This window comes from Marmota flaviventris, chromosome 14 (assembly GCF_047511675.1).
Source record: "Marmota flaviventris isolate mMarFla1 chromosome 14, mMarFla1.hap1, whole genome shotgun sequence".
Classification (NCBI taxonomy): Eukaryota; Metazoa; Chordata; class Mammalia; order Rodentia; family Sciuridae; genus Marmota; species Marmota flaviventris.
Window position 1 is genome coordinate 44,565,667 of NC_092511.1, and position 19,587 is coordinate 44,585,253.

At 39.7% G+C, this 19,587-nt stretch overlaps 1 protein-coding gene across 1 annotated transcript in view; it reads left to right on the plus strand.

Annotated features, from left to right (window-relative positions):
* Positions 1-19,587, plus strand: part of Eml6 (EMAP like 6) — a 254,447-nt gene that overhangs the window by 187,579 nt on the left and 47,281 nt on the right. The window contains exons 21-25 of the mRNA XM_027934520.2: positions 2,839-2,980; positions 5,910-6,062; positions 6,571-6,702; positions 13,286-13,374; positions 16,926-17,102. Coding sequence (XP_027790321.2) covers positions 2,839-2,980; positions 5,910-6,062; positions 6,571-6,702; positions 13,286-13,374; positions 16,926-17,102 — 693 coding nt within the window. The remainder of the gene's footprint in view (positions 1-2,838; positions 2,981-5,909; positions 6,063-6,570; positions 6,703-13,285; positions 13,375-16,925; positions 17,103-19,587) is intronic.

A 19,587-nucleotide genomic window follows, 5' to 3' on the forward strand; every position in this document is an offset into this window, starting at 1 on the left:
CTTATTTTTTAAATGCTTGTACTAGTGCATTATAGTTGTACATACTAGTGGGGTCCATTTTCGCATAACCATACATGCATGAAATTTAATTTACTCCATTTCAGTTCCCAGCCTCCTCTTTCCCTCCCCGCCTCCCTCCCCCTATTCCCCTTTCTCTACTTTCCTGGTCTTCCTTCTATTTATTTACTTTTATTAATTGATGCTTTATAGATGTACATAAAGGTGGGATTCCTGTGGTATCTTTATGTGTGCACATAGTGTAATTCTGTCAAATTTGTTCTGAGTTTTCTTCTCTTTCCCATCTCTCTTCCCTCCCCTTCAATCTCCTTCTGATCTTCCCTCTAATCTTATGAGATCTCACCCCTCCCCATCTTCTCCCTTATTTTGCTCTAGCCTTCCTGTATGAGAGAAAACATTTTACCCTTGATTTTCTGGCTTATATCACTTAGCATGATATTCTCCAGCTCCATCCATTTACTGGCAAATTACATAATTTCATTCTTCTTTATGACTGAGTGAAACTCCATTGTGTATATATAACCACGTTTTCATTATTCATTCATCTGTTGACAGGCATCTGGGCTGGTTCCATAATAAGTTCTTACTTAATATTATTGAAAAGTATTTGTTTTCGACCCCCAAATGTTTGGGAGTTTGAATTGTTTCCATCCATACTGTATTGCTAAATACTTTGGAAGATTTATACTGTAACATGATTTGACACTTAAGATTTAAACTCTTTTCTAATTTTGTGAAGTGTTATGTTATAATTGAGATTATTTTGTTTAAATATGTTTTAAAATTGATGGTCAAGGCTTTTCACATTTTGGTTCTTTAAAATTCTATTCTTTCCTATATTTCCTTCTGTTGCTCTAATAATAACCTCCACCATCACTTACTGAGCACCTAGTATGTGTCAGTCAGTGCCATTTTATGGCATTTCTCTCTCATCACCAGTACAGCTTTGTACAGACTGTGTTATAAGTGAGGGACCAAAGCCCAACACATACCCACAGTCACATACTGAGGACTGCAGATCTAGGACTCAAGCCAAGACCTATCAGATACTAGCCCCTTCTCTTCCACTACACCAGGCTCTTCCCACAGGTTTATTGGCCGTGGACAAGGTTCAGCCCCCTGAGATGTTGGTGGCCAGGTAAGCAGGTAGGGATAGGAGTTTCCTGTTCTCTCAGGTCACAGTGCTGACCTGGGAGAAGACAAAGTAACTGTAAGACCGCCATCTGCCCTGCAGTGGGAAGATTTCAGAAGCCCTTTTCCAGTTACACTTGGAAAGGATCATTTATTGTTTCAGAGAAGGAAGGCTAGTTTGGAGGAGAGGGAATAAGTGATGTGCAGTGAATTATGAAATTTCCATTGTGCGTACTTTTTGAATATAATCAACTGTTACATAGTTTGAAGGGTGATTAGTAGCAAAATAAGATCCTAGGCCCATTTCCTTGTGTCATTCAAGATACTTCTGGCCTGTCTGTCTACTCCTGTGTTATACAGGAATTGAAATAATTAGATTAAGGAAATATGATTTTGAAAGTAAGTATGAGGCAGCAGTTTGAAAGGTCTTCCAGATCTGCAACCCTGTCCTCAAGTAAAATGTCCAAAAGGGTTTGACCCATAGAAAGGCCCCTGCCAGGCCAGTCTGGGAGGATATGGGACACCTGTGCTGTCTCTGATTGTGTCTCGGGGTGGGAGGCTTCTGAAGAATAAGAAACTAGGGATGCAAGGTATGTCCAGGGATAATAAATGAAAAAACAATATCTTTCCACTTTAACTGCACATTTTCTCAGATATTTGAATGTCAGTTGTATTTGGAACTTTCCATATTCTACCAAATTATTGTTTTGCTCAAATAGTCTTCCAACTAAATTGAAATCATCCAATTTCTCTTTGGAACACCACCTGTTCCCACTAAGCATTCCAGCTACAGTCACCTTTCAGATGCCTTTCATGGTCTTTCTGTTTGCTTCACTATGAAAAGTCTTTTTATAATTAGTCACTAAAAATCAGAAATTCAGTAAACAATCTAGTTTATTTATTGCTCCATAGCACTAATCTCTCCTTTACACTCCTTTACTGAATGATAGATTATAGTAATCGAATTTATTTTTCTTCCTGCTAAGTGTTCATTTTTTAAAAATTATGTTTTCTCTGTTATTATTCTAAGTGTATGCATGGTAAGATACAGGTTGTGGAATTGGTCCTGTACATATTAAGCACCTTTCAGTTTTCTGATGTTTATTGTTGGCACATGTAGAAAGCAATTTGTGAACAAATGCTGATTCTGAGCTATACTCAGGGCAAACAAAAGGAAAATTTAAATTTATTTCAAATGCTATGCAAAGGACTAACATTGTATAAATAAGAATATTGCTGCCCCAGTCCATGACAAAGATAGGTGGTACCTACTTCTTTTAGAATATCATTTTATTGGAGGAAGTGGTTTGTGTGTTTGTGATCAAGCTGTTTAACTAGGAGGTACATACACACTATGTTTATTCAGTGTAACACAGAATAAAAGGTGGGCATTTCACAATTCACCTGGATATTTATTTCCAAATGGGAAGATGTTTGGCCTCAAACACACATAACCTGTAAGCAATTAATATCTTGCTTTTCAAAAGAATGCTTTTAGCATCATGTAGGCCTAGCTTTAAGTTCATGTTCAAGTGAAAAAATTATTCAATGCAATTGTTTTGGCCTGAGGAAGCTCTGTGTGTATTCATTTCTGAACCTGTCTGCTATATTCTTGGGCTGGATAGGGCTGAAAAAGGCCTTGTAGGAAGCATGAGCTGAGTTTCCATTGCCCTGGTTCCTCTCCTACAGGGGCACATGGAGGGAGAAGTGTGGGGATTGGCAGCTCACCCTCTCCTGCCCATCTGTGCAACAGTGAGTGATGACAAAACCCTTCGGATCTGGGAATTATCCTCGCAGCACCGTATGTTGGCAGTACGGAAACTCAAAAAAGGTACAGAACACCACCTGTACACATCATAAAAGTATTTACAAGCAACAGAATAGGTTGAATTCAACCATTCACTCAACTGATATTTATAGATAGCTCCTGTAATATGCCTGACCCCCAAATATGCTAGCAATAGGAATTCAGAGGTCACTGTGCAGGTAAACCTAAGCACATGTAAAGTTTTCCCAGAGACTGGCCTGATAGAGCAGTGCCCTGGCTCTGCTGTTCACCATTTTCCTTGTACTGCACAGACATTTGCCACCTGGGGGCAATATGTCCTTCTTCTTCTCATCGAGAGCTATGGGAGTCAGTTGAAGCACATCGATTTGTAAAGAATGCTATTTATCTTTGTTATTAACAGTCTCCAGAACTTATTCCTGAAAAGTGAAGGTAAGTTATAATAGAAAAATAATACTTAATATCATATGATGAACAACTATGTATCAAACATATCCACACTAGAATTAAGAGGAACACCAGGAGGTACCAAGTCAGCAGACATTTGCTGAGTAGCTTCTGTGTGTCAGACACTGGGGACCCCAAGGTAGCATGACTTATCTCTAGTGTCAGAAATGGACAGTATTTGAACAGAGTCCCAGCAACAGGTGGCCCATTCAAATTTGGTAATTTGAGAAGAGTCTAAAAATGGGACTCTTTATAAAGGGGGGTAGGAAATGACTGAGGATGGTACAGCACTATGCAGCTGGTACCAGCAGGTTCCATTGCAAGCCTTGGACCCAAAGGGTGAGAGGAGGGAGGGATTGCTAGAACTTTGAAAGTAAGAGTTGTGAGATGGCACCTTGAGAGAAGCTATAACTGTCAAGAGAGGCAGTGATCACAGCCAGCACACAGTGACCCTGAAGGAGGCAGCGAGGGGAACAAGCACCCCAGCCTCCCTGTCTTCCTCCATCCCTCCAGTCACCTGCCATGCTCCTCCATGGCCACATAAAATCAGAAACCCTAGGGCAAGGGAGCCCCTGATGTAGTCCTCCCAGTCCGGCTTAAAGCACAGAGCAGGTGGGCAAGGGTAAAAGGAAACGTGAGGGGTAAATTGAAACTGTCCCACACAAACCTTCCTGGGACCACTTCATCAGGCAAGTGACATTGATTGCTGAGGCTCAATGGGTCTGTAAAAGTTCTTAAGACAGGAAAGAATGAGATTGACCTTACCACATCTGTACTGGGTAGTTTATAATCAAAGAGAGATGTGTTCTAGAGGAATATGTAAAATGAAAACCAGTGTCAAGATAGCAGTTAACAGTGGTGAGCTCTCGACCCTGCTGGCACTACACATTCAGTCTGCACAGAAACCCAGCAGCTAAGGCCTCTCTTATTACCACTTGCAGATTAGGAAACTGATTAGGCACAGGGTACTTTAGTAGTTTTCCTAAGGTCACAGCTAGTAAATGGTGGAACTGAATTCAAACACAGGCAGGGTGGCCCCAGAGAGCCCACCTGTGGCTACCACATGATGTGGTCTCCCTCCACCACATTGTCTCTTTACCCTACATGCCTGGGCCTGGCTGGTAAGTGGTGGAGCCAGGATCCCAGCCCAGGTGAGAATCTCAAGCATGTATTTAATCACTACAAGACTGAATGGTTTGGCCTCTAATTTATAATGGGGAAATGAAAACAGGTCCTCAGTGTGGAGAATTCAAATGTCAGTCGTTGGACTTTATTCCCTGGGTTAAAAATTAGTTCAAAGGAACAAGTATCAATACATCTTAGATAGGACGATAGTTCAACCCAGTTTCCTCCAGTTATTCTGGTGTAATCATTAACAGCTCCCACTTTTCACTTTCAAAAGTGCCCTGGTGTGTACAGTCAATTATGGTTTGCCTAATCCTGATGAGTCTCTGAAAAGCAGGCTCGTCTTTTCATTCTCTCATTACCAGCACCATGATTGACTTTTGAGTAAGCAAATAAATGCCAAGTGAATGAATGATGCAATATATCATTTAGTTGAGTCAGTTTGAAGTTCCCAGCATGACCATAGCTTTCGGTATACTATGAACAGTGACTGGAGTTCAGTTTGAGATGCCTCAGCACAAGGCTGTATGGCCACTACATGGCTGTGCTTACCACAGTTGTGACAGCAATCTGAAATGGATAGTGGTGATGATTGCATAATTCTATGATCATAATAAGAACTATTAGATTCTATACTTTGGGTGAATTGTATGATATATAAATTACATCTCAGTAAAGCTATTTGGAAAAAAAAAATGGTCACAGGGATGGGTATGTTCTTTAGTAGGCTTTCTACTAAACATACCTCCTCAAAGTTCATGCTCCTCACTTGGAAATGCCACACCAAGCAGCAGAAAGCATGGCTCATGCAGCACCACCATCCATATGCTGCTTAGTTTCAGAAAGCCCCCCTTGAGAGAATGTTGTTATATTGCCTTCTTTCTGTGACAAAAGAGGCAGGTCCAGAATCTTCCACCTCTAGAACTGTGCATTATGCATGAGGCAGAGAAGTGGGGGTGAATAATGAGGTTTTTCAAATATAACAAGTTTATACCTAAGGCACAATATCCAAAAAGCAGTCTCTAGAAATTTTCTTGCAGAACTTAACATTCTTAAACATTTCCTCTTTCCTGAGAAAGCCAAGTAGAGGATATATTAATCTTTTCCTCCTTTCTGCTGTTCGCCCAAATTGTCTTTTGAAAAATCCAGGTATTTAGATACTAAGAAATAAATGATAAACCTTATGAAAATTGGAAATCTTTTTGACATTATGATGATTGTCCTCGGATTTGAAGGAAAGAGATGTTTGAAGTTACAAAGTTTAAGTTCTCATCAGTGTAGTGTTTAAGATCCAGTCATGTGTCCATTTGTAATGCCTGGTGCAGGTTTTAGCCATCTCTCCATTTGGTTTGCTCGATGGCGGGTGCTGGGTGGCAAGCGTTCTTTGTGGATTCTTTCATAGGTGGAAGATGCTGTGCCTTCTCCCCTGATGGGAAAGCCTTAGCAGTGGGCCTGAATGACGGGAGTTTCCTGGTGGTGAATGCTGACACCGTTGAAGACATGGTGTCCTTCCATCACAGAAAAGAAATGATCTCTGATATTAAATTTTCAAAAGGTAAAGATGACAGTGGAGACTGAGAAATGTCACAGTCTTGGAGCAAAAAAAGAATTATGAGAAAGAACTATTTTATTTATTTTTACAATTCCTTTTTTAAGCTATTTTTTATTCTTTTTATTTATACATGACAGTAGAATGTATTTTGACATACATACATGGAAGATAACTTCCTATTCTAGTGGTCATACATGATGTGGAGTTACACTAGTTATGTACTCATATATGAATGTAGGAAAGTTATGTCTGATTCATTCTACTGTCTTTCCTATCCCATCCTCCCTTCCTTCCTTCTTTTGTCTTATCCAATGAACTTCTATTCTTCTCCCCACTCCTTTACTGAGTGTTAGCATCCACATATCAGAGAGAATATTCAGCCTTTGGAAACCGAAAAGCCAAAAATAAACTATTTAAATGTCTCTTTGACCTTGTTCCTATTTTACTAGTTTCTTGGAAACAAATTCTCATATAAAGTATTTTGGTGTTAACTGCATATTTATCTTCATAGATACAGGAAAATACTTAGCTGTGGCATCCCATGATAACTTTGTGGATATTTACAATGTACTGACAAGCAAGAGGGTTGGCATCTGTAAAGGAGCTTCTAGTTACATTACACACATTGACTGGGACTCTAGAGGTAAAGTATGTTGTGACTTTTAAGGTATATTTCTGTTTTTTTTTAAAAAAAAAACAATGTTCATTCTCTAGAAACAATATTGTTTCTAGAGAAAAAGTTGAGTTTTAGAAAAAAGTTGGGCAAGGGGAACTCACAGTAATATAATGTACTATAAATCTGTAGCCTAGAAGCAGCTGTCATTACCATTCTGGGTGTTTTCCCATATTTTAAAAATAATTGTTATTGTTGTCATCATTGTTGATTCAGGTCATTAAGTTTTAGGACTGTTGCAGACACACAGTGCCTTCTGTTACCACACAAGCCACCACCTTGCCTTTGGGTTCAGCAGGCTCTGTCCTTACCCTGGGTTTCTTCCTCCTTCCCACTTTCCCCTTTTCTCCACCTCCTGGAGAACTGCCCCAAAAAGCTCCAGCAATTTCCATATTCCAATGGAGACAGAAAGCCAGATCCAGCTTGCCTAAAGTCTCTTGGCTTTCCCAAGCTCCCAGCCTACCCTCTGCCTCATCCAAGTCATGCCCACAAACGTCATGAAGACCTGTTTATTTAATACATCAAGCTTCTACCATTTGTAAAGACTTAAGCCAGAAAATATGGAGGATCTAGAAGTGAAACATGGCTCCTCTCTGTGGAACTTACAGTTTAGTGAGAGACATGCTTGGGCTGAACTAACACAAGAGCATAAACTGGGTAAGGTGTGGAGCGGTGAGTCATAGGAAGTGGTGAGCCCAGGCTAGGATGGGCCAAGTCAATATTGGGGTGGGACATCAGTGCTATAAGGTAGGTGACTTTTAGATCCTAGTCTAGAGATTTGGCTGATGTTTAGAGGCTGGAACAGGCATTTAGGAATGGGCAGAGTTGGTGCTTTTAAAGAAGTCATATAGTCTGTTTTGGAAGAAAAGCACCAGCACACCGTGTGCTCTGAGGAAGAGGCTCCCTGGGGGAATCCATGGAGCCTTCATAAAAGAATGACCTTCCAGGTGGATCTTTAAAGAGGTGCAGAAACTCACTAAACAGTAAAATCAGGGAAGAACATTCCAGGCAAAGGGAATATGGCCTTCAAAGCCTCGAAGGTGGAAAGAACAGGAGGTTAAGAAGTGGTGAGTAACGCTCAGTGGACAGGATGCAGGGGAAGCAACGTGGAAAGGCAGTAAAAAGGGACTCTTGCCTTATGCTAGGAAGTTAACATTGAACTTTATTTCACAGGCACTAGGTGACTCCAGGTTATTTAGAGCAGGGCATTCTCTACCATCTCAAGGAGGAAATGAACCTAGAGTTGGACAGCAACTAATGTAAGTCAGAGAAAGAAGTGACAAGGACCTGGGCCAAGAAGAGGTTACTTCCAAGACCCCAGAGTGTTTCTTAAAACAATAGGCAGAGACTAGGGCTCAGCAGTCTTTGTGCTGGGCAGGTTTTTGGTTGTGGCTGGACCTGCCTCACTGGAATTCAGGCTATTTCAGCTTTATAGCCTGCAGGAGTTTTATAGAGCACAGTAGATAGAGGAAGGCATGAGATTTATTGTAAGAGGAACAAGAACCCAACAAGGGCAAAGGGAGATCAGATAAGTCCCTTTTGCTTTCATGTCAGGGACGTGCCAGCCACAGTGCTGAGAGCTTAGCTGAAATTTATGATCAGGCAGGACACTGGTGCCTGAGTCACTTAGGAACTTGGGAGGCCAACTGGGTAGGCAGAGCAGCTGTTTCTCAAACCTCTTCTTTGATATTCCTTGTTTTATCATTTGAAAAAAGAAGTGATTTCCCATTTTTATTCTCCTCTAGTTGAGATAGGGTATAATGACTTTTATTTGAAATCCACCGCACACAAACACGCCACCTGTCACAGGTGTGACATCCCACCACCACAATCACTATTAAGGGCTAAACGTATTACTTCTGTTAGGAAGTGAGGGCCCAAAGAAAATGAGTTATATGAAGACAAAGTTTTCATTGGGAGGATTTTTCAAAAAATTATTTTTAATGGTGGCAAAATACATATGCAATTGATCATCTTGATCATTTTTAAATATACAGTTCAAGGCATTCATGTTGTTAGGCAACCATCATCCTCTTTTCACCTTGTAAAACTGAAACACCATACCCATTAGACAGTAACTGCCCATCCCTCCGGTCCCTGGCAACCACTATTCTGCTATGTTTTTACAAACAGACTATTCTAGGACCTCATAGAAGTAGAACTGTAACCAGCTTTTTTTTTCCCTTTTTTTTGTAACCAGCTTATTTTACTTAGTATAAGACACCCAGGGTTCATCCATGCTATAGCTTGTGTCAGAATTCCCTTCCTTTTTAAAGCTGAATAATATCCATATTTTGTTTGTTCGTTCCTCTGTGGATGGAGACTTGAGCTGTTTTCACATTTTAGCTATTGTAAATAATACTACTGTGAACCTGAGTGCAAAATATCTTTTCAAGATCCTGCTTTCAGTTCTTTGGCGTGTATAACCAGGAAGGGGACTGCGGGATCATATGTAGTTCTATTTTTAAGTTTATGAAGAACCACTGTCCTATTTTTGACAGCAGCTGCACCATTTTACTTCATCACAATCAGTACACAAGGGTTCTACCTTTCTACATTCCTGCCAACACTTGTTATTTTCTGTTTTTATTTTGATAGTGACCACCTAATGGGTATGAAGTGACACCTCATTTTGGGGAGTGCGGGGACTGGGAGAGCAGGTAGAGGTATCAGGGATTGAACCCAGGGAAGCTTACCCACTGAGCCACATCCCCATCCCTTTTTTTGTTTTTGAGACAGGGTCTCACGAAATTGCTTAGGCTAAGTTGCTGAGGCTGCTCTCAAACTTGCAAACATCCTGCCTCAACCTCCCAAGTCACTGGGATTACAGGTGTGAACCTCCACACCCGGCTCACTGTCATTTTGATGTGCATTTGGAGAATTGTTTTTTGTTTGGTTTTTTGTTTGTTTGTTTGTTTGTTTTTAAATTCTGCGAGTGTGCAGGTCCTGTGTCAGATACTGGGGATTAAAGAGGAGTAAGTCCAGGATGGAAAGCACAAGATCTTGCCTAAGATCAGTGTGTCACTGCCATGGTAGGTCTTGGATAAGGATCTGTGTCAGGTGCCTCATCTATAAGCCATCACTTGGTGGGAGAGGGGCAAAATTTACTATGTCCATAATTCTACCCCAAGTCCAGCCTCCTGGAGCTCAGACCCACAGAAAGGGGACTGGGAGTCAGGAAGAGGAGGCCAACGTGATTGTGGTGGTGGGATGTCACACCTGTGATGGGTCCCTTCAGTCAGGTGAGGGTGTCAGACCAAATGGTTTCTATGACTTGAGTATAAAGTAGAATACATGTGATTTTTAGAGAGGAATTATACCATTTGGAGAATAAAAGTGTGCCCATGAATCTTCGCTGGTTTAACTCTAGTCCCATTAGCTATGAGACATGTCATCCTGATATGCAGGTCCCAAAATGCCTGGAGAATGTGCCACGCTGCCTCAGGACCAGGCTACCCTTCCACAGAGGGGGCCTGGAGGGTCTGGCTGAGGCAGTGAGCAGAATTTAGAAGCAGGGATCTATTTCATTCCTTTGATCCTGTCAGAAATAGTGAAAGCATTTGCCAGAGCCAGCTGGCTCCTCAGGGCAGAGATGGCGCAGCTGTGACAGCCTTCCGGCCCTCAGCCTGCAGCAATCGCAGGTCAAACCGGAAAGTGCATCTACCTTTTGCAGAAACATCAGATACTCTGAATGAAAGTTCCTGTGTGTAGTCCTAGAGAAATAATATATGGAAAGAGAGAAAACACGGAAGCATGTATTCTAGATGCTACAAGTTCGTTTCTAGAAATGTGATCTTTTACCAATTAACAGTTTGAGCCATCGTAGGACATTTCCTTTCTATTTTCATTGCTAATGGGCCTGATAAATCTGATACATGTAGTACGACTTTTGGAATTATTCTAACCAGTAAATTATGTGGCAACTGGAATAACACATGTGACTCACTTTGTGGACAATAAAACTGTGTGCCTGAAAGATGTCTGATTTACTTTATCTTAGTAATGAAGACAGTGTTTCAGTCCCCTCATTCTGCATAAGCAGACTTCTAGTGAATGAAGACTTAAGAATTACAAAAGGATAGGGTTCTATTTTTCAGAAGGAATTACGTATTGGTTTTATCCCATCTTTTTCCTCTTTGCTCCTTCTCTGCCCTCTGAAGATTTCAGTGGTGATATATCTAGGTCTGTATGATATAGATATAGATCCACAGCAGCAGAGAGAAAAGAGTAGTGACCTAAATATTTTCTCTATGCTTAAAAAAAAAAACATAATAACAACAGCAATAAATTTCAGGGGGTTATAAGCATACCCATAAATTTGCCTTCCTAACCCTAGAATAGATTTTTTAAAATTATTCATCTCCTAGGTTAAGAAATAGAAACCCAAACTAGCGTAAATTTTAAAATAATAATGAAGGACCGTTCACCAGAGAGATCTAGGGATATCTGATAGAATCTAGAACAGGAAGCCGTATCTCCAGAGAAACTGGCTTTAGGAATGAACTAGAAAATAGAGACTGAGCAAGCAGTTCCTCTCCTGTTCCCCTCCTCCTCTGTGGCAGCTGCTCTTGGCACCCACTGCTCTTCTGGGCCTGTGTCTGCCTTTGGCCTCTTGGCATAGCCCAGTCTCAGCTGCCCCCAGATGCATTCATGATCCCAAAGTCACATCTCATACCAGCCGGGCCCTCCTGGGTCTCTGTCTGTGTCTGGAGTCAAACTTGATCATAGGGGCCTGGGCCTCAGTGGGGGCCAGTTCTCAGAAAGGAGTACAGACAGAGGGTACCCCACTAGGTGTCTGTGACACCATGTGGCACCTCTGGTGCTTGCTCTGTGTTATATTCTTGTCATCATAAAATGCCTCGCTCACAATATTGTAGTCTTTTGTTGCTGTTCATTCAGATGTTAGATTTTTTTAAGCAAGTATTATCTTTAAAACTAGTGTAAAGTGCACTGTTGGGATCATCTGAGAATTACAATCCTCTGAGTTCTTAGTATCTCTTAGCCAAAAATTCATCTAAAACTTTGCCACATTCCAAGAAGGTCTTCACTGAATCCTTTAATCCTTTTCCCACATGCTTTGTTATCTGCAATCACTTTTGAAAGCCCTAAAAATATAATTGCAGATATATTTAGTTCTTTGGAAAAGTATTGATTACTCATTTTCTTCAAATGCCAAAAAGACAAAGATGATTTAATCCCCTCTTTTCTCGTTTGTATTTGATTAGCCATGAAGTCAGAAAACAATATCCAGTTTAGAGGACATGTTTTCAGATTCCCTTGGTCCTAAGAGTCAAGGGAGCCCCCAATCAGCCATGTGCTAACTCACCAAATTAGAAACAGAAATCAGTAAAGAAATAAAAGAATCTTGCATTTAATTTATCACTCTTTAAGGTTAGCTGAGCTAGATTTCAGACCCAGCTGGTGCCTACTTAAACATTAAAGAATGTGATATAACCACAGAGTTCTTTTGGGGGGCATTTTTTTTCCCAAGGACACTTTAAGACTACTAGATATTCTTAGATGTGGGGGTTGGGGGTGAAAGAAGGAAGAAGGTTATTTTATACAGACATATGCTGAATTCTTTGTAGATCAAATATTATGATGTCTGAGATTTGCTTCAAAATAAACTGTGGTGAGATGGTCAGAGGAGTTTATGAGACAGGCATGGCCATGAGTGCCTAATTGAAGCTGGACAATTCCATATCTGTTTGAAATTTTCATAATTAAAAAATGCTAAAAAATAACAGACCATGTATATATCTTGAGACTTTAAAATTTTCAAGCCAAAAAAGATTATTGCCATCGTAGGAGGGAAACTAGGAAATCTATTCTTTTTCAATATTAATCAAAATTAAGATGATAGTTCTATGTCAGACTGAAAGATTATATTTGCTTAACATTCTGTTTGTGGTAAGTCTCGTCTTTTCCAACTTCCAAGTAAGACAGGGTGGGGAAGAAAGCATTTATAGTTTGTTTTATGTGTCCTTTCTGTTTCTAAATTTGTTTGCTGCTATGCTGGACATCCAATCCAGGGCCTCACGCAAGCTGGACAGGTGCTCTACCACTGAACTGTGTCCCCAGCCGCTCAGTTTCTAACTTTAAAGGCAAATTTACAATTTAGACCTGAGTGAATGCAATGCTCACAACAAGCATCTTGCCTCAAATGCTATAATTTTTGCAAAAGCCATTTGCTTCACTTCATTTATATGCTAAGAGACAACAGGGGAAAGTACAAATAAATTGATTTTGTCAGTCTTTGAAGATTTGTAGCTATTTTCCAGTGCAACAGAGTAAAACATATCAAGCTTGATTCTTCTATTGGAAGGATATTCAAGGTCAAATTTTATGAGTTCTATATTCTAAAAAATCACAGCTTTGGGGCTTGTACCTTGTCATGTTATTTCTTATACATGCCCTTCTGAATGATTTAACATGCGTTTACTCAATTTATGAGACTTTGGATTAGAATGAATCAAAATAGTGGTAACTTATAATTGTATAATACAATGATAAATGCACAACTTAATCATCTGTCTCCTCTCTGTCATCCCAGGAAAATTATTGCAAGTTAATTCGGGTGCCAAAGAACAACTTTTTTTTGAAGCTCCAAGAGGCAAAAGGCATATTATAAGACCTTCAGAGGTAACAATCATACACAAAGCTTTTTAAAAAATATTTTGTGTATATTTAATGTGTTAACTTTATAAAAAAACCTATCAATATTCACTAGTATGGGTGACATTTAGCTTACCTTTAAGCTTGATCATTTCTTAAGACTGAATCATTGCTTAATTTGGTTTCCTAATTTCTGAGGAATGGAGTCACTGAACCATTGACAGAGCAGGGTAGAGCTGGCATTCTGCTTCATTTTTCTTGCCTTCACACAATAAGTTAACACTTTGGATACCTATTTTTCCATTCAGCATGTCATTTTGTACAAAGCTTTTCATGAACATATATTTTTAAAATATTTTCTCAATGTCTATTGGTGGTAATAAACAATATTATATACAATTATAACAATTTTTTTTTGAAAGAAGTGGTCCACAGCCCAGCCATTCCAATGTATCAAGCCATTTTCTTCATTCCATGTTTTCCTCGTTTAATTGAAATCAAAGCCTCTATGGAATTTTGAATGCATAAGCATGCCTTCCTGGAAGATAGGTTGCTTTGTGGGTTAGTACCTCTTTCAGGGTCTTGGAATAATGATCTTGATTATCCAAATGTCTTTCCATGATTAAGCCCTAAGGAAGTCCTCTTGATCGTTGGAGACAAGTTGAGTCATTTGTTTAACCTTTGATGAAACAATAGGAAATATTACAACAGCTTTAGATGATAGTTGTCAGTCTCAATTTACAGATAAGGAAATTAGGACTTCAAGAAAGTGACAACCACGGAGCTGTAATCCAATCTGGAGGGTCCACATGTCACTCCACAGTCTGAACCCTAAGCCGTCTTGAATTTCTCCTGGGCACTAAGCATTGTTATACATCATTTCAGATTTATTTTTCCTTCTCTCGCTAGTACCCCAAAATCAGTACACTCAAATAAAATACAACCTAACCAAATGGTGGAGGAGAGATGAGGCTGGCTTGGAACAGATAAGCAGTCATTACATAAAAGAATATGCACAAAAGGTAAATTTGGATTATAAAGTTGACCAAAATGGAAGGGTCTTGCTCTGAAGAGTAAATTTGCACTCTCTGGTGCACATTTATTATTCCAGAGACTGATTCCTGATGATGTGAGTTTGGGAGTCCTCCAGCTAATGTTTCCTCAGCCAACCTCCCTGGTAGTACCACTACTAAGATCACCAAAGAGAGAGCTCGTCAGTTGGTCATCCACCAGCCCTTTAGCGGAGCATAAAGGGCTTTGAAAGTATTTTTCAAAAAGATTTTTTAAGAGTCAGCAATGATGAAAATAATATAAAAACTTACCCAGAAAGATGTTAAATATGACAAATATTAAAACATCCACTTAAAAATCTACCTGAGGCAGTAAGGTGGGGTTAAAGGAACAATATACTAGAGGGCAAACTAGTGTGACTCCCCCTCTGTTTCCTAAGCATGCTACCTGAGGGATGTAACCTCTCCATGGGCTTCAATTTCCTTTTCCACTAAATGATGTTGAATTTTGTAAAATGAGATTGATAACTAGCACATAAAGCCAGATGTGGAGGATTAAAACAAAGCCATATGAAGTAACTGGCACAGACATCAAATGTTAAGTGAATGAATGACATAATTAAAAATACTTCTCACTCAAGGTGCTAAGGAAGATGAGAGTTTTTAACAAGTTTATTTAATCCTTTGGAGTTTTAGGAATTACAAGGTCTTTTGTATATGTGTGTGTGTGTGTGTGTGTGTGTGTGTGTTTGCATACGTGCATCAAGGATTGAAACCCAGGGGCACTCAACCACTGAGCCACATCCACAGCCCTTTTTTCTTTTTTTTTTCATTTTGAGACAGGGTCTCACTAAGTTGCTTAGGGCCTTGCTAAGTTGCTGAGGCTGACCTCAAATTTGTGATCCTCCTGAGCCACTGGATTATATTCACTACTGTGTCGGGCCAAATCATTCTTAAAATTCCATTTTAAATGCAATATTTTAGCTTCCAACAAGTTTAGGCACGTGCTTCCCTTGGAGAGCAGAGTGTCCAGATCTAGCAGTGATATGTTGGGGTCACTACAGGCTGAGCAGAACCAAGCTCACTCTCCTGCCCATCTAACAAGGCCAGCACCAGTGCAGGGATTGGAGATGGACAAGGAGGGTCTCAGAAAAGGAACCTTGAAGGAAGTCAGTGGCTGAAAAGCCTGCTTCCAGAACCTGTGGGGGATGGTTGCCTGCTTCTCTTCCTGTGAAGGTTGGTGTAATGTCATGAGGGGCTGGAGGACCCCACTTCTGCCTCAGAAGATGGAAGTAACTGCCAAGTGACCAACCTGGAGTCACTTCAGCCTCTGGTCCTGCCTGGGACTCTCCAAGTCACTGGACCAGCTGCACATTTTTGGTTCCAGTTCTGCATTGTTCAAGAGAAGCACAGAATGTTAAATCAGGATAAATTTTGACTAAAAAGTGTATACCACCTTATGAGGGGACTAAAACCCTGACTGCATATTTATCTTAATTTCTCTTCTAAGCAGTCACAGCAAGCAAAAAACATAAGAACTGGAGGCCAAGGGCACTAGCAATGTGCAAAGCAGTTTTGAAATCCACAGGGAGTGGTCTGGGCTTTAACTTTAGCTATGATTCTCTAATGATTTTTTAAATATTCTTTAGACAGTGCTTATCTAAAGAAACTGTAACACTAAGACGTACTAGCAGATCTTTAAAGAAAGTAAATGAGATAAAAATCCCCCCGGAAAGCCAAAAACATAGTGTTGTCATTATTGTTTATTGTTGTTGCTTTAAAAAAAGAAACGCCTCAATTTTGTCAGGACTTAACATATAAATTGGAAATCTAGCCATGAATTTCAGACAAAACAGTTTTCAAGGATGAAATGTATATTCATGGCAATGCAGTATGAACAGCTCTTCAAATTTTAGGGATAGTCTCTGTAGAGCATAAAAGATATTAAGCAAGCTGCAGAATCTTACTTTCCCTCCAAGGAAAAACACTTCTTTGATTATTTAAAAAAAGAAATTATGTCTTATAATTTTTGAAAATAATTTGCTAAGAACACTCTAGCTCAGTAATGCTCAGCACAGAGCAATCTTGCCCCCAGGAACATTTGGCAATGTTAACAGACAGGGGTGTGGTACTGAGACCCCGTGGATGAAAGCCAGGCATGCTGCTAAACATCCCACCTAGCAAGGGACATTCCTCCACAACCAAGAATTATTCAGACTAAAGCATCAGTGCTGGGGTTGAGAAACCCTGCTCTGTTTATGGCTTATATGACTGTACATGTCTGATTAAAAACTAAAAATCTTTACTATTATCAGATTTCTACAATTCCAAAATGTACCTTTGATTTAGAGAAAAATATTTGGATATTTGACTGCAGCGGTTGCTTATTAAAATAATGCAGACACTACTCCAAATAAGTAACTTGGCATTTGTGCACCCTCAGCACATGACTCAAGTGCCTGAGGTTGTCATGGTCATCACTTAGAACCACTCAGCTGCAAATGGATTCTCTGAAAACAAAAGAAACTAGATTGTGCAAAACTGTCATTTTCCTTCCTCCTCTGGCAGATTGAGAAGATAGAATGGGACTCATGGACCTGCGTTCTGGGGCCCACCTGTGAGGGAATCTGGCCAGTACATAGCGACGTGACGGATGTCAATGCTGCCAGTCTCACCAAAGACTGTTCCCTCTTGGCCACGGGAGATGATTTTGGTTTTGTTAAGCTTTTTTCATATCCTGTCAAGGTAATATTTCATGTTTGTTATGTGTCCTTGCTCAGCCTCATTAATAACCCCAAAGCTATCTGTTACATCTAGGTGGATTTTTAAATTCTGAAGGAATAGGCAATCAATAATGTTATTTACAGTATCACTTAGGCTGTATAAAAAACCTCCTGATGTTTTGTTTGAGTGACTAACTAAAGTGAAATTCTTATGGCTTAAAATTTCTTCTTGAAAGGGCTTTTAGAGATCATCAAATCCAGCATCTTGCTGACTTTAAGTGATGAGTCATCTTTATGACATCTCAAACCACTATTTTTCTAATTAGTACTAGCACACTTCCAGGAATGAGCAACTTACTCCCTCACAAAGCAGTCCAGATCTTTTTTAAAAAGTTCCAGTTTTTTTAAAAAAAGCTATTGCTCTGTATTGAGAATTCCCTTCTCCTTAGCTGATGCTCTGGCCTCTGAACCAGGATTGAACCATCATTCCTGTCCTCTAACAGCCTTTGTAAGTAGGAGGATGATATTTGACCCACTTTAGCCTCACTTTCTCCAGCCTAAACCTCTGGAGTTCCTTCAGCCGTTTCCCACATTCTATGGTTTGCAGCTATGCCCTGGCATTCATTTTTATCAATTCCTGCTTAAACTGTCTCATCTAGAACTGAAGTCAATGCTTCAGGTGCAATCGGGCCAGCTCACAGCAAGCAGGACTTCTTAGAGCCCTACACTCCTTGGTTTTGGTTTTACATTTGCATTCGATCAAACTACAATGACATCCGCTGAATTAAAGTCAAATTACAGATGTCAGTCTTTAAAATAATCCATTTATCCCCATCCTGTACTTAGTGCAATTGATTTTCTGAGTACAGAACTTTATATCTGTATTCCTCAAAAAAAGTTTTCTCTTGTTTGTTTAATCCCATTGTTTCATCCTATCAATATCTTTTAAATACCTTTTGGAAATATTTACTCTCCCTTTTAGCATTGTGTCATCTTCTGCTTTCACAATTGAGTTCTAGATCATGGAAAAACAAATAGAGAAACTAGAATACTACTGTACCAGGAAACCCATTCTGACATTCCATTTGCTAAGCCACACATTTAGTTGCAGTTCTTTGATCAATAACAGAATCTTACATCATCCTGACTGTATAATCATGCAGCCTAGTCCAATAAGACTTTGTTAAATTACTAATGAAACACCCTGTAAAAGATGTGAGGTTAGTTCACAGTGAAGCCCTGCTGGTAATCACTTGATTCCTTTCACAAGGGGGTATTGAACTTCCGTGTAATATTTCATCCCAGAATTTCCCACAAATTACATCAGATCATGAACCAATATTTGCCAGTCTATTTGTTTTCCCTTTGGGATACAGAAACCTGTTTTATGCCTGATGCCACCTCTCCTGATGTCTAAACTCCTCAGCTATTGTTGATACTATTTCTGGGGTCTCCTTTGATGACATCCACTGTTGTGTAAATGAACCTTTCTGTTTTGAAGTGCCTTCTTTTTGACAGAGGAGATAAGTCAGTCTGCTTTCTATTAATATTAAGCCATCAAATCTAAGAAGTATTCCTAACTTTTTTCTGTTTTTCTTCTTAGTGTTTTACAATAGCTTTCCTGAAACTACACCAAGGGTCCATGCAAGACTTTTTTAAAAAAAACAAAAACAAGGAGTATTGTTTTGATCATAACTTAAGGTTTCTTTGTTTTGTTTTTTTAGTTTGTTTTGTTTTTTTGTGCAAGATTTCTGTGTTCCTCCATGATGATTCGCTCCTCCTCCCATTATTCACACTTTTCAAACCTGAACACACTGGTTCTATTGGCAGACACATTGGTTTCTTTGGATGCTTTTTTGTTTTTCCTCTTCATTTGTTAATATCTGGCTGGATTATTGTTTTGAGTAGCCCTAAGAGACACATTTGATTGTGTCTAGTGTTCCCTTCATTGTCTATTCCAAGTTCCAGAGTCACATGGTAACCTTTGCCCAATGACCTATCCCTTCTCCTTCACTTACCAGCCTTTCCTGTTTGATCAGAATTCAATTCTAAGTATCCATTCTCCTTGATACTTCTTTGAAAAAATAAATGAAATTGCTTTCAGGACAAGTCAAAAAAATTGATACTGTGATTTTAGTAGACCACAGTTTGGGCAGGCATTTAGACAGCAAAAAACCTTGTGTTACTATTATCTCACATCTTCTAGGATTATTATTGGTCCTGGGATTTTATCACCCATCTTCCCAGCCTGGTGAGGTGGGATGTATATCATTTTATGCTGTGTTTCTCAGACTCCCAGAGTTCCAAGGGAAGTGTCCTAGAGACCACCTCAGGAAGGAGGACAGGGGCCAAGTGGAGGGCTCTGGGTTCTACCCCTGCTTCAGTTGGAATCACTGTTTTCTGTGTCTTGTTCATAGAGCATCTGTGTAAAATATTTTTTCCCAACGTTTTATTGTGAAAAACTGAGCAAATGGATAAAATAGAATGATAACAATTAAAACTCCTAG